Here is a 14,621-nt window from a genome sequence, read left to right on the forward strand (position 1 = left end):
CATTCCACCACTGATCCCTCAATGAGAACTAGAGTGTGTTCCCTCCACTTCTTCTTTCTGAATTCATTAATTCTTTGATCTTACTTACCTTGAGTGCAAAATGGATATGACAGATTTCAGTCCAACCTAAAATGTGACTAATCCATTGTTTTAAACTATTATGAGAGGCATTGATCATGTGGATAGTCAGAGGCTTTTTCCCAGGGCTGAAATGGTTACTACAAGAGGACACAGGTGCTGGGGAGTAGGTACAGAGATGTCAGGGGTAAGTTTTTTATGCAGAGAGTGGTGAATGCGTGGAATGGGCTGCCTGCAACAGTGGTGGAGGCGGATACAATAGGAGTTTTTAAGAGGCTTTTAGATAGGTACACGGAGCTGAGTAAAGTAGAGGACTATAGGTAAGCCTAGTAGTTTCTAAGGTAGGGACATGTTCGGCCCAACTTTGTGTTGTAGGTTTTTTATGTTTCTATTATAGATTTTCCTTTAATATCTATAGTTACAATAGCAATGGAGTGTTGGATAGGAAATAAGTACAGTTAGAGGAATCCTGGGAGTTTGTCCAGGACATGGGACCTTGGGCCCAGTGGTTTGGTATTCCTTCTCTAAACCATTCTGACTCTCCAACTTCCTGTCTACGTCAACAGAGCAATCCCATTCCTCCAATATATTTTTCCTTATTCTCCCCACATTCCCATGAAATCTCCCCCAGATTCAACCACCCATCTACAGCTGAGGGGTACACCAACAGTGTCTCTGCAAATTCCTCCAAGTTAATTAGAAACTTCAGGGTTCAAAGTACCCTAGCAATCAGCACGTCACTAGGTTATGGGAGAGAACTGGGTCACCTGGAGCCAAAACCATGAGGTCACTGGAAGAATGTGGGAACTCCATGCAGACAACACATAAGCTCTACATGCCTTCCTGAAATCTCTAAGCGCTTTGAAAATGATTCATTTCTTTTTGAAGTGAGCACTTCAAAAGATAAAGGACAATGTGATGGAAAGATCCCTTAATCAAAGTAAGAATGACTTAATTCAGTTTAATGAATTCAGAGATAAAAGTTGACTTCAAAAAATGGGCCAGATGAAAAACCATCAGGATTTCCAAACAATCGTATACCAAAAATCATAGATCAGTACAGCACAAGAGAGCACTTCTCCACTCTCTATATATTCATTTACTTCTGAATTCCTTTTTGCATCTGCTTCTACTACTATCACCTACCACTTTTTAACTCTTTTAAACTCTCTGTTTAAAAAAAGTTCTCTTCACATCTCCTTTAAATACTTTTTTGTTGAGAGCAGATCATGATCTCTTCTTGGGAAGTCTGCTGTTGTTTGGAGGCTGGTGGGTACTGACGCTTTTTGCTGAAATGGGTGGGGAAGGACAAGGCATTGATGCTTGTGTGGGGGAGGGGGAGAGGGGACTTCGGGGTTCTAACGCTTTTCTGTCATTCATTCTTTGCGATTCTTCTGATTTTCGTGGATGCCTGCGAAGACAAGTATTTCAGGTTCTAAACTGTATACATTCTCTGATAATAAATGGTACCAACTGAGCATTCACCCTCTGAATGAGAATCATCTCAGGAATGAAAGGGAGGATGAGGTGGAATTTCTTTAGAAGGGGGGTGGTGAATCTGTGTTCATTGCCAACAAGGGCAAGTCATTGGGTATATTTGCTGTGGAGGTTGATAGTTTCTTGATTATTCATCATCATTTGTGTACCATGTTGCATGATGTGGGCAATCATGCTCTTTGACCATGATTGTTCTTGACAAATTTTTCTACAGAAGTAGTTGCCATTGTCTTCTTCTGGGCAGTGTCTTTACAAGACGGGTGACCCCAGCCATTATCAATACTCTTCAGAGATTGTCTGCCTGGTGTCAGTGGTCGCATAACTAGGATTTGTGATATGCACCAGCTGCTCATATGTATATCCACCACCTGCTCCCATGGCTTCATGTGACCCTGATCAGATTTGGTGGAGGAGGGGAGCCTAAGCAGACTAGCAGAGGGAAAAGAGCCCTATACGTCTTATGGTCTTATGATACTTTTTTTATCTGACAGGATTGGAAAGGGTTGCAGAGGTTCCTCAGACTCAGACAAAATAGTTCCATGTGACTGAATTATTTCGGCTTCATAGAGTCACAGAAACATACTCTTTGGTCCATCTAGTCTGTGCCAAACTAATAATCTGCCTAATCCCATTGACCTGCACCTGGACCAGAGCCCTCCATACCTCTTCTATCCATGTAACTAAACAAATTTCTCTTAAGTGTTTAAATTGAACGAGCATCCACCACTTTTGCTGGCAGCTCGTTCCTCAATCACACCTCCTTCTGAGTGAAGAAGTTCCCCCTCATGTTCCCTTTAAACAGTTCACCTTTTACCCTTAACCCATGACCTCTAGCTCTCATCTCACCCACCCTTGGAGGAAAAAGCCTATTTGCACTTCCTCTATCCATACCCCTTATAGTTTTGTAGACCTCTATCAAAATATCCCTCATTCTCTTATGCTCAGGGGAATAAGGTCCTGTGTGTAAAGTCACAGGATTGGTGCAATGGCTTCTTCTGTTGGTAAGTTTGACAGGTGATTTTTCTGACCTCTACTCCTATCTGTACAGAGTGAGAATGAGAGCTAACTTTCAATTTCAAACAGCAGTAAGAGACTCTGACTAATTAAGCACACTTCAGAACTTCCCCTGTATAATTTCATTTTGAAGCAAGATCACAGGACTGAAAGAGGAAGAAACTTGCCAATAAATAGAAAATGCTTAGTATCAGTAGCTCACATGCCAGGGGACCTCACCGTGCAATGAGCTGAGAGGATGCAGCTGATAAAGACACATCTGGTTTTGGCCCATGCACTTTGTGTTCTCTCAGTGAGGGGAACAGACAACAGCCTTCGAGAGCCTAGTGGAGATGGTTTGTCAAATTGTAGGAACCGGCAAAGCTTGACAGCTCTTGAGGTTCTGCCTGGAGGGGGCTGGGACAACCTGAGGAATCTTGACCGAGGTCGAGTAATGAACACTAACTACTCACAATGCAAGACCAGTGAGGATGGGAAATACTTTATCCCAGACCAGGTCTATGTGGTACCCCAGAAGCAGACCAGCTTGGATTTTGTGTCAGATATGATGAACAGCTGGATGGATTACAAAAGCACCACCAGTGCTTCAGTCAACTCTGAGGTGTCCTTCCTCTCTATCCTGAATGCAAAATTCTCCGCCAGTTTTGAGAGGATCAAGACCCATCAGGTGCGGGACAGCAGCACGACCACCAGAATCCAGGTGAGAAACTTAATGTACCAGGTCAAATCCATACCCGACTTCAAGCTGGATGCGGGCTTTAAGCAGCAACTAATTGAGATTGCCAACCACATTGAGAACAACCAGACCAGGGCTGCTGATTACTATGCCCAGTTACTTGTTCTGAACTATGGGACCCACGTGTTGACTGCTGTGGACGCCGGCGCTAGCCTGGTGCAGGTGGACCAGATCAGGTCCAGCTTCGTGTCTGACAGCTGGAGCCAGAAGTCCAGCATCAGTGCTTCGGCAGGAGCCACCTTCTTCCACACAGTGAACGTGGGCCTGGGCAGTCAAGCGGAGAGCACCGATCAGTTCACCAGGCATTACGTGGGCAACAGGACGCACTCGAGGATTGAGAGCCACGGCGGTGTGCCTTTCTACCCTGGAATCACCCTGCAGAAGTGGCAGCAGGAAATCACCAACCAGCTGGTGGCCATTGACAGGAGCGGGCAGCCCCTCGACTTCTTTGTCAACCCAGCCAACCTACCCGAGCTGCCGAAACCCACGGTGACCAAGCTCTCCCGGGCTATCAAGAGGGCCATCTATCTCTACTATGTCGTTAACGTCCACCCGGGCTGTGTGGATATCAAGTCACCCAACTTCAATTTCCAGGCCAACATCGATGATGGCTCCTGTAAGGAGGTAGGCACCAATTTCACCTTTGGCGGTGTCTACCAGGAGTGTACCCCTGTGTCAGGACCGGGTGCTCAGTCACTGTGTCAGTCCCTGGCCCAGAAGAATCCACTGACAGGGGCTTTCAGCTGCCCTCCTGGTTACTCAGCCATTCACCTACACTCGGGCCAAAGGGAGGAGGGTCTCAGCCGGTACGAGTGTCACCGCCACTGCCACTCCTGCTGGATTTTTCTGGACTGCTGCAAGGACGTGTGTGGTGATGTTTATTACGTGAACAGGGCCCGCTTTGAGTCGTACTGGTGTGCAGCGATGCCCGGGACCACTGTGCCCCAGAACAGCGGCTACCTCTTTGGCGGCCTCTACAGCTCCAAGTCCAGCAACCCGGTGACCCAGGGCCACTCGTGTCCCACGGCCTTCTACCCCCTGAAGCTCTTCCAGCACGTGCAGGTCTGTGTGAGTGAGGACTATGAGATGGGCTTCCGCTATTCGCTGCCCTTCGGCGGCTTCTTCAGTTGTGAGGCGGGCAACCCGCTGGCTGAGCCGGCTCGGAAACTGGACAAGGTCTCCACACATATGGGGGCCACTGCTTACCCCAAGCGCTGTCCTGAAGGTTATAGCCAGCACCTGGCTAGTATCAGTGACAGCTGCCAGATCCTGTACTGTGTGAAGTCCGGCTCCTTTAATAATCTCAACCTGGCCCCTATCAACCTGCCCCCATTCTCACACCTTCCTCTGTTCACCACCGGCTCCACCAATACGGTGGTGGTCATGGCCAGGTACCAGGAGCCTTGGGTGAAGGACACAGCCACCAATCTATGGAGAGTGGCCCCCATCTCAGATACCCGCAACTTGTTTGACGCCAGTCATCCCAGAGGACCCGGGGTGGTAGCGGGCATCTCCATTACCATTACTCTGGCCCTGATTGGCATAGTTGGCCTCACCTTCTATGCCAGGAAGCGCTGGAGGAAACGTGGGTACCAGGTAGTGGAACAGGAACCCCTGATAATTCCCACACCCAGCTCTGTGCAAGCAGAGAGCCAGGAGTCCTCTCTTTCCAACACCGAGGCCTGAGTCCCAGTGGATTCGGGCTAGTTCCTTGGCCACAGCTGGGGTAAGGATCACCCAACCTTCCTACATTGACCCTTGGAATGGAACAAATCACTCAGCAGTAACTACAAATAAATCTCAGGGTTTAATTGGAATTTAAATCTTGGTGAAGTGAAAAGGGCTGGGTTGTTTATTCAAGGAAAAACAGCCAGGGAGAGTAAAATGACTGGGTGGAATGTCTCAGGGCTGGGATGAGGAAATTGAGATTAGACTACATTAGAAATTAAGGGATTGGGAAGGAAACTGAGGAGAGATATTAGACTGATGGCTATAGACCATTTTGGTCTAGATGAACACAAATTAAATGGCTTGTTTCTAATTGGAAAGTTTATGTGATTTGAACTATAATTTCTCAAACCTATGATTAATGATGAATAAATGTCAAGATCTGTGGTGTTTTTGTAGCCCTTTGAACAACACAAAGAACTTTATTTCCTTATCTGCCCATCATCTCCCTCTGGTGTTCCTTTCCCTTCCCTTTCTTCCACCCTCTCCTTACAGATTCCCCCCTCTCCAGCTCTTTATCTCTTTCATCTATCAACTTCCTAGCTCTTGACTTCACCCTCTCCCGGTTTCATCTACCATCTGCCACCTTATACTTCTTCTTCCCCTCCTCCCATCTTCTTACTCCGACTTCTCCTTCTGCCCAGTCCTGTTGAGAGGTCTCAGCCTGAAATGTTGAAGCGTTTACTCTTTTTCAGAGATGATGCCCAGCCTGCTGAATTCCTCCAGCATTTTTGTGTGTTGCTTTGGATTTCCAGCAGCTGAAAATGTTCTCATGTTTGTAAAACAAAACATAATGTTTCATGATCCATCCATTATGTATTAATGCAAATAGCATTGCTGGTAATTTTATTAATCATATTAACAGGCACTGTATATTGAGAGTAATTTTAACTCTGTTTAATACCACCGTAACATGGAGAGATAAAAAACAATAAAGCATGAATATCCAGTTGTGGTGTCTTTAGTAATTAAAATCCAGCCAGATACATTTGAAGTTTTTCAATAACATGTTCTGTTCACAAGGTATCCTTTGTACAGTAGTGGTTAATATGATAGTATTACAGCTCGGGACATCCGAGTTCAGAGTCCAATTCAGACACGGTCTCCAAGAAGTTTGCACATCCTTCTCGTGACTGCATGCGTTTCCTCCAGATGCTCCGGTTCCCTTCTGTTTTCCAAAGACCTACTGGTGAGTAGGTTAATAGATCAATGTAGATTGTCTTGTGGTGAGGCTAGGGTTAAGCAGGTGGGTCACTGAGCAGTGTGGTTCATTGGGCTTCTCTTGCCGTGAACAAGGATGCTGTTTAATATAATGGTCGAGGAGCAGGGAGGAAGCCCCAGGCTGCTGAGGTGAAAAGACTCAAAGAAAAACATTACAGATGCTGGGGAATTAGGAAAATAAATTCAGAAAACATTGTTTATCCATTGATGTTAATTGACTGGCTGTGTCTTTATTGCCTTAGAATAACAGAGTAATAGAACAGTACAGCATGGCCCTTTGGCCCATTGAGTCCATGCTGACCACTGTGTCCACCCAGCTAATCCCAATTTCCCGCATTAAGCCCATATGCCTCCTGGCCCTTCTCAACACATTCCCCCAAGTACCTATGCAAGTATTTTGAGTCATAGAGTACTATAGCATAGAAACAAGCTTTTTGGCCCATCTAGTCCATGCTAGCCTGATCTTCTGCCTTGTCCTGTCAACCTGCACCCGGACCATATCACTCTGTACTCTTCCATCCATGTACCAACGCAAACTAAGCACAAGGTAGCGTGGTGGTTAGCTCAATGCTCTACAGTACAAGTGACTTGGGTTCAATTCTCACCACTGGCTGTAAGGAGTTCTCCCCCTGACCACATGGGTTTTCTCCAGGTGCTCCAGTTTCCTCCCGCTGTCCAAAGACGTACCAGTTGGTAGGTGAATTGGACTTTGTGAGTTGTCCCATGATTAGGCTAGGGTTAAGTCAAGGGTTGCTGGGTGGTGTGGCTCGAAGGGCAGGAGGGACCTTTTCCCCTCTGTATGATAGATAGTTAGATAAACAAATGAATGAATAAATAAATAAATAGAATGAGATTTCCCCAGTTACAATTGATACCGCATTTGCCACCTCATAAATGATACCATTGTATCCACCTCAATCAATCCTGCCTTAATTATATACACTATATTTACAGCTCAGCATTATTCAATTATATTTATTTGTTATGATACAAATACACACCAAACACCTGTTTTCCCCATCACCAAGAGACTATGGATCATCTACAGGATTCACAACAACTGGAGTCCTGAGTTCAGTTCTGGCACTGTCTGTGAGGAGTTTGGGAGATCAGAGATACAATTCTTCTCTAAGGAGTTCATATGTTCTCCCTGCGAGAGTGTGGGTTTCCTGCGGGTGTTCTAGTTTTCTCCCACATACTGGGTATTTCTTTAGAGATACAGCGCAGAATTAGACTAATCACAAGGCAATTTACAATGATCAGTTAGCCTACGAACCAGTACGTCATTCTAAATGGATTAAGATGTTGTTAAATAGGTGGGTCGCTGGGTGCTGCAGCTCTTTGGACCAGAAGGGCCTGTTCCACAATGTGTCTCTAAATAAATAAACAAACAAACAACATGGAAATACTTCCTTTGGCTGGAACTCACAAGCCCGGAATGTCTATTTCTCAGGACAACAGCAGCAGGCAAATAGGGACAACATTATCTTCATTTTCTCCTCCCAAAATATTTCACATACTGGCTTAACATACTTATTACAACACACGAGATGGTTTGATCATCAGGCCCATACCAGCTTCCAGCACAGTTCATTCTCATTTCTTTTTGCCACTTAGCTACATGAGGGTTAACAAACAAAAAAAAGTTACCACTTCTTTGGAGTGTGGGAGGCAGTGGGAGGAAACCACAGAGTCACGAGGACAGTTGGATACATGACTCAGGCAGCACCCAGTGACCGCACTGTGTCCACAAAGCTGCAGCTGAACAGCAAGAGGGCACCATGATTTGCAATTACGCTCAGTGGCCACTTTGTTAGGTACACCTGCTTATTAATGTAAATATCTAATCAGCCAATCATGTGGCTGCAACTCAATGCAGGAAAGCATGCGGGCATAGTCAGGAGGTTCAGTTGTTGTTCAGACCAAATATCAGAACGGGGATGAAATGTGATCTAAATGACTGTTGGTGCCAGATAGGGTGGTTTGAGTATCTCAGAAAATCTGATCTACTAGGATTTACCTGCACAATAGTCTTACAGGGAAGGGTGCAAAAAACAAAAAAAAAAACCCAGTGAGTGGCAGTTCTGTGGGCGAAAACACCTTGTTAATGGGAGAGGATAGAGAATGGCCAGACTAGTTCAAACTGATAGGAAGGCAACAGGAATAGCCACACATTACAACAATAGTGTGCAGAAGAGCATCTCTGAATGCACAACACAATGAACCTTGGGGTGGGGGGGCTACAGCAGCAGAAGACTATAGACATACACCCAGTGGCCACTTTATTAGGTACCTAAGCCACTGAGTGTATTGCCTTCATTGTTGGGATGGATGTCTGGAACTGAAATTAATGGTGTACTTTCACCACACAATCTGCAGCAGGTCAAGAAGAAAGCCAACAATCACCATTTTAAGATTCATAGAAAAGTTTGCAAGTTGTGCCACAGAAGGAAGCCATTGTAAAAGATCCACCCTATATATATTCTTCCCTCTCTTTTCTGGTGCTTGGACAGTGCTTGGACACCAGCCCTGTGGGTCAAGTACTTTTTATATGTGTTTAGGGTTTCTGCCTCTACCAGACTTTCAGGAAGTGAGCTCTGAACCTATACCATCCTCCGAGAACAAAAATAACTTTATTCCCCCGCTCTAATTCTGCTACCAATTACTTTAAATCTATGTCCGTTGGTTTTTGACCGTCTGCTTGAGGAAACAGTTCCTTTTTGTTTAAATTATAGAGGTCCCTCATAACTGGAACTGAAGTTGGTATTGAACATAGAACATAGAAACCTACAGCACATTACAGGCCCTTCGGCCCACAATGTTGTGCCGACTATGCAACCTACTCTGGAAACTGCCTAGAATTTCCCTACTGCATAGCCTTCTATTTTTCTAAGCTCTATGTACCTATCTAAGTGTCTCTTAAAAGACCCTATTGTATCCGCCTCCCTCCCCATCGCCAGCAATGCATTCTACGCACACACCACTCTGTGAGAAAAACTTACTCCTGACATCCCCTCTGTACCCATGTCCAAGCACCTTAAAACTATGTCCCTCATGATAATCATTTCAGCCCTGGGGAAAAAATTCTGGCTATCCACATGATCAAAGCCACAAATAATAATTGGTTTATTATTGTCACAAATACTGAGATACAGTGAAAAGCTTGACTTGCATACTGTTTTTGCACAGTGCATTGAGGTAGCAGAAGGTAAAACATAAACAGAATGAAGAATAGAGTGTGACGACTACAGAAAATTGCAGTGCAGGTAGACAATAAGGTGCAAGATCATAACAAGGTAGATTGTGAGGTCAATAGTCCAACTTATTGTATTACAGAACTATTTTATTGTCTTATAACAGTGGAGTAGAAGCTGTCCTTGAACCTGATTGTACATGCTTTCAGGCTTTAAATCTTCCGCCTGATGGAAGAGGGGAGAAGAGAGAATGTCTGGGGTGAGTGGGGTGTTGGATTATACCGGCTGCTTTACTGAGGTAGTGAGCAATGTAGACAGAGTCCGTGGAAGGGTGGCTAGTTTCCTCGATGTGCTGAGTTATTTCCACAGCTCTCTGCAGTTTCTTTTGGTCAAGTGCTTTCTATGGTGCATTTGATAAAAATTGGTAGGGATCAATTGTGGCATGCCAAAATTTTCTAGCCATTTTAATAGGTAACCATATAACCATATAACAATCACAGCACGGAAACAGGCCATCTTGGCCCTCCTAGTCCGTGCCGAACCCTTAATCTCACCTAGTCCCACCTACCCGCACTCAGCCCATAACCCTCCACTCCTTTCCTGTCCATATACCTATCCAATTTTACCTTAAATGACACAACTGAACTGGCCTCTACTACTTCTACAGGAAGCTCATTCCACACAGCTATCACTCTCTGAGTAAAGAAATACCCCCTCGTGTTTCCCTTAAACTTCTGCCCCCTAACTCTCAAATCATGTCCTCTCGTTTGAATCTCCCCTACTCTCAATGGAAACAGCCTATTCACGTCAACTCTATCTATCCCTCTCAAAATTTTAAATACCTCGATCAAATAGAGACCTAACTTGTTCAACCTTTCTCTGTAACTTAAGTGCTGAAAGGTAGTCTACCTTTCCCATTCAATCTCTTAAAGACAAGCAAGGTAGCAAACCACCTCACTGATTATTTATAAAACACACGCTGCCCTTATCCAAATAGGGCTTTTGAGAATTTATCTCTGGTCTTGTTTACAAAAAATGACTCTGCCAAATGTAAGAGAAAATTTACCGAAACAATTTGACAAAACAAGCATCAGCTCCTTGTGGAGAAATTGGTAGAGCTGTTTGAACAGCGCCCTGAGGAAAATAAGTACACTATACTTGGTCAAAGCATTCAAAGTAAATTTATTATCAAAGTGCCCTGAGATTTGTTTTCTTGCGGGCATACTCAGTAAATCCAAGAACCATAATAGAATCAATGAAAGACCGCACCCAGCAGGATGGACAAAAAACCAATGCGCAAATACAAAAGAAAAAGTAATAATAATAATAAATACACAATGAATATAGAGAGCATGAGATGAAGTGTCTTTGAAAGTGAGTCCATAGGTCGTGGGTACAATTCAGCAATGGGGCAAGTGAAGTTGAGTGAGGGGTAATAACTGTTCCTGAAAGTGGTAGTGTGAGTCCTAAGGCTCCTGTACCATCTTCCTGATGGCAGCAGTGAGAGGAGAGCATGTGGTGTTCCTGATAATGGATGCTGCTTTTTTGTGACAGAGCTCCGTGTAGAAATGCTCAATGGTGGGGAGGGCTTTGCCCATGATGGAATGGGCCATACCCACTATTTTTTGTAAGGCTTTTTTGTTCAAAGACATTGGTGTTTCCATACCAGGCTGTGATGCAGCCAGACAATATACTCTCTACCACACATCTATAGAATTTTGTCAAAGTTTTAGATACCATGCTGCACCTTTGCAAATCCTTGAGGACGTTGAGGTGCTGCCATGCTGTCTTCGTAATTGTCCTTACGTGCTGGGCCCAGGACAGATTTTCTGAAATGATAATGCAGAGGAATTTAAAGTTGCTGACCCTCTCCACCTCTGATCCCTCAATGAGGACTGGCTCATGGTCATTCAGTTTCGTCTTCCTAATCCAAATCCACAAACAATATGACAGTGTTGGTCAAAGCATGTTCAGGTGAATTGGCATGGCTGGTTACATACCAATCGGTTATGGGAGCTCTTTTAAGTGCAAATTTCATTTCAAAGATGTCTAGCTTACAGTATGCTCATGCCACAGATGGAGACCAAGCACCACAAAGCAATTTTTTCATTAAGGAAGCAAAACTACCACTTGAAAATTGTGATCATGTCATTTTTACAGTTTTCTCTTCAAGCAGCAGTTTATGCCCTTCCATTTTATTTCGCCAACACATTCTTGGATTTGCACTTGGATCCTTGGATTGTGAGAGTTTCTTACAAACTGATTTGAAATATAAGATTGTGTATTTTTGTCTGGTTTTTTTTAAACCTAGGTTGATGTTGATTTGTTTTTTACACAATGGTTTTAATCTTCTGGTAAATTTCCTAGTTTTATCTATGCATTCCTTCTTGCTCTTCTTGTATTTGTTAATAACTCAAAGATTAATATTTGTTAGTTTCAAAGATTAATATTCATTAGTTTCAACTGTTCATTTCAACAAGGGAGAAGAATGGTTATTGTGGATGACGTGCATTGGTGTACTGGACATTTTAGTATTTGTGATTGAAACAAAACTACAACATTAGAACACTGTAGCTGAATCTTTTTCACCTTTTCCAATCTAGTCTAACCTGGGTGTTCCTGAGTTTACTGCCACTGCAAAAACTGCCAACTATTCCACTTGGCTAGTGTATGGACACTGTACATAGTCCTTCATTTTCCCCATTTTAATGGGCAAAACAAAGTGTGCCATATTTTACCATTTTCCTCCTTCATCTGTTCCATTAGACAGAGCAACATATTTCTGAGAATTTGGGTAAGTGCTCACATCAGCAGTTCAGGATATATGCTAAAATGAATCGGACCTGTGTCTCTTTGGCATTTTATTTTACCATTTATGGATAGAAATCAGAACCCTGTGCCTTCTGGCTGTGAGGGATGTTTTAACTCTGGTGCATTGAGGAAAAATCAGGTTTTTGAACTCTGACCGTGATTCTACTCGGAGCTGAAACAATGGAATCTTGCAACATCCATCTGTACTTCCAACTCAGCCTGGGTGAGTACAGCGACTGAAAATAGTTCAGAACACAAAATGTTTGTGAGTTCTATTGGTGAGGGAAGAATAGGGTAGTTTAATGAATAGCAGTTATTCTTTCAAGGGAGTGTAACATTGCAATGCTGTGGTACACAGGTACCATTATTTATTGCAAATTTCCATTCTCTCAAGGATCAGATATGGTGGGCTTTCTAGTCTCGGTGATGGAAAAAAAACTTCTATATAAGAAAAATAAACTAAAATAAATGATTTAGAAACAGGTTTTAAAACTGGTTGAATTCTTGTCAGTTTTCACCAAATCGAGTTTTATCAAACCATTTCTGTTCCCAATAAAGAGTTTTGATAAAGTAAATAGGATGAATATATTTCCATTACTGGGGGCAGGAGAGGGGAGGGAGAGTCAATAAATGGAAGACATCAGTTTATGACCTAGTGGGGAATTAGGTAAAATATTAAGTTATTAAAGTCTGTAATGCATTGGTTAAGATGGCTTGAGATTAAAAAAAAGCGTTACAACACTAATTTGTACAGCTCTAACAGTTATAGTACAAGATTTGTATAAACACCCAGAATGTAAAATGAAATGAGAAGAATATGATCATTCAAAGAGCTGCCAGAGGAACAATGGACTAAGCAGTCTCCCTCAGGGCTGGATGGTTTTAAAAAACAAACTTTAAAAGCTAAACAGGAGACAAGAAAAGTCATTGTATATAAAAACTGAGACTGTAGGTGACACCTACTTTGTTTTAGAAAAACCAAGAGGGCTTTTCAGGAAGATTACAAAGCACAGATAAGGAGTAGACTTTCTTATAAATCCTCTTATGTTATCATATACTGTAACAGAAAGTGAGGTGTTGTGTTATATCAGAGAGACAATAAGAAAATATGTGTTTTATTCATTACTATTGTAACCTTGTATTTTTTTATTTACCAATTCTAATATAATTGTTTACATTTAAGTCTGAATATAAACCTGTCACACTAAGATTTTATTTTATTTTTGGAGATATGTACTGTATCTCCTCTTCACAGTTAGTGTTCTATGAGATGTACATTCTTGGAAATAGGTTAATTCTAACTATATTTTCATTATTTGCTTATTTTAATTGGAATAAACCAAGTGTATTTGCACTTGATATAATTTGAAGAATTAACAAAAAAAGCTTTAATTTTTCAGACATCTTTACAGTAGAAGTTAGAATCTACTTCGCAATGTATTTAAAAATGTGAAACTTTAAAAAAAGACATACCAATCCACTGTCAATCTCTTTCTTTGTGATAAAAACACACCATTATTCAGAATTAAGCTACATTTACAACAAAAAGAATCATAAACAATGTTTGTTCTGAAGTCAAGTTACATTTTGCTGCTGTTAATTGGTTTTACACTTATAAAACATTTTCCTCATTAATTCTATGAAGTAAATCCATTTAGTTCTTCTATGGCTCTGTTTGACCACATTTTGAGAACAGTGTTAAGTAAACCTAACTTACGAGCAGAGTTAAAGGAACCTAACCTGTGAGCATCTGACACAGAAGAGTGGCTGTGAAGGAGGCTGATTGGCTGAATTCACATATTTACCAATAGTAAATAGACTTGAACATCCAATCTTCTGATTCACTCTGTATTATGAGTGACCTGCTTAATATATGTTTAACATGTAAAGGTGAAAATAAGTTATTTAACAGTGCCTTGTACAGTAAGTACTCAGCCCCAGCCATTTGTTTACATAAATGGACATTACAACCAGGGATTTTGATCAATTTAACTGAGAATTTTTATTAGTGAATCTACTGTGATTTTTTTCACAGTAGAGACCAAAAACAGGGAAAATTGTAAAGCATGAAAATCTAAAAAAAATCAAAAACTGAAATGGCAGCCACTCAAAAGTATTCATCCCCCTTTGCTCTGTACTTTGTTGAACCTCCTCTCGCAGATATTACAGCCTGCAGTCTTTTTGGACAAGTCTCTTATTAACTTTGCAAAGTTTGCCCATTCCTCAATACAATATTGCTCAAGCAGTGCCAGGCTAGTTGGAGGGTGGCGGCAGTGCACAGCAATCTCGAGGTCTTGTCAGATATGTTCAACTGGGTTAAAGTCAGGACTCTGACTGGGCCA

The 14,621-nt window shown here is 42.4% G+C and overlaps 1 protein-coding gene across 1 annotated transcript; it reads left to right on the plus strand.

Moving 5' to 3' along the window:
• Positions 1 to 2,801: 2,801 nt before the first annotated feature.
• LOC132391096 (macrophage-expressed gene 1 protein-like) lies at positions 2,802 to 6,002 on the plus strand. The gene has a single exon (XM_059963843.1). The coding sequence runs from the start codon at positions 2,828 to 2,830 to the stop codon at positions 5,009 to 5,011; it is 2,184 nt and encodes a 727-aa protein (XP_059819826.1). The 5' UTR covers positions 2,802 to 2,827; the 3' UTR covers positions 5,012 to 6,002.
• The last annotated feature ends 8,619 nt before the right edge of the window (positions 6,003 to 14,621 follow it).

Source organism: Hypanus sabinus, chromosome 3 (assembly GCF_030144855.1).
Source record: "Hypanus sabinus isolate sHypSab1 chromosome 3, sHypSab1.hap1, whole genome shotgun sequence".
Classification (NCBI taxonomy): domain Eukaryota; kingdom Metazoa; phylum Chordata; class Chondrichthyes; order Myliobatiformes; family Dasyatidae; genus Hypanus; species Hypanus sabinus.

Bases quoted from the DNA above. Each gene is read 5' to 3' on its own strand.
- LOC132391096 (XM_059963843.1), top strand. From the start codon at position 2,828: ATGCAGCTGATAAAGACACATCTGGTTTTGGCCCATGCACTTTGTGTT.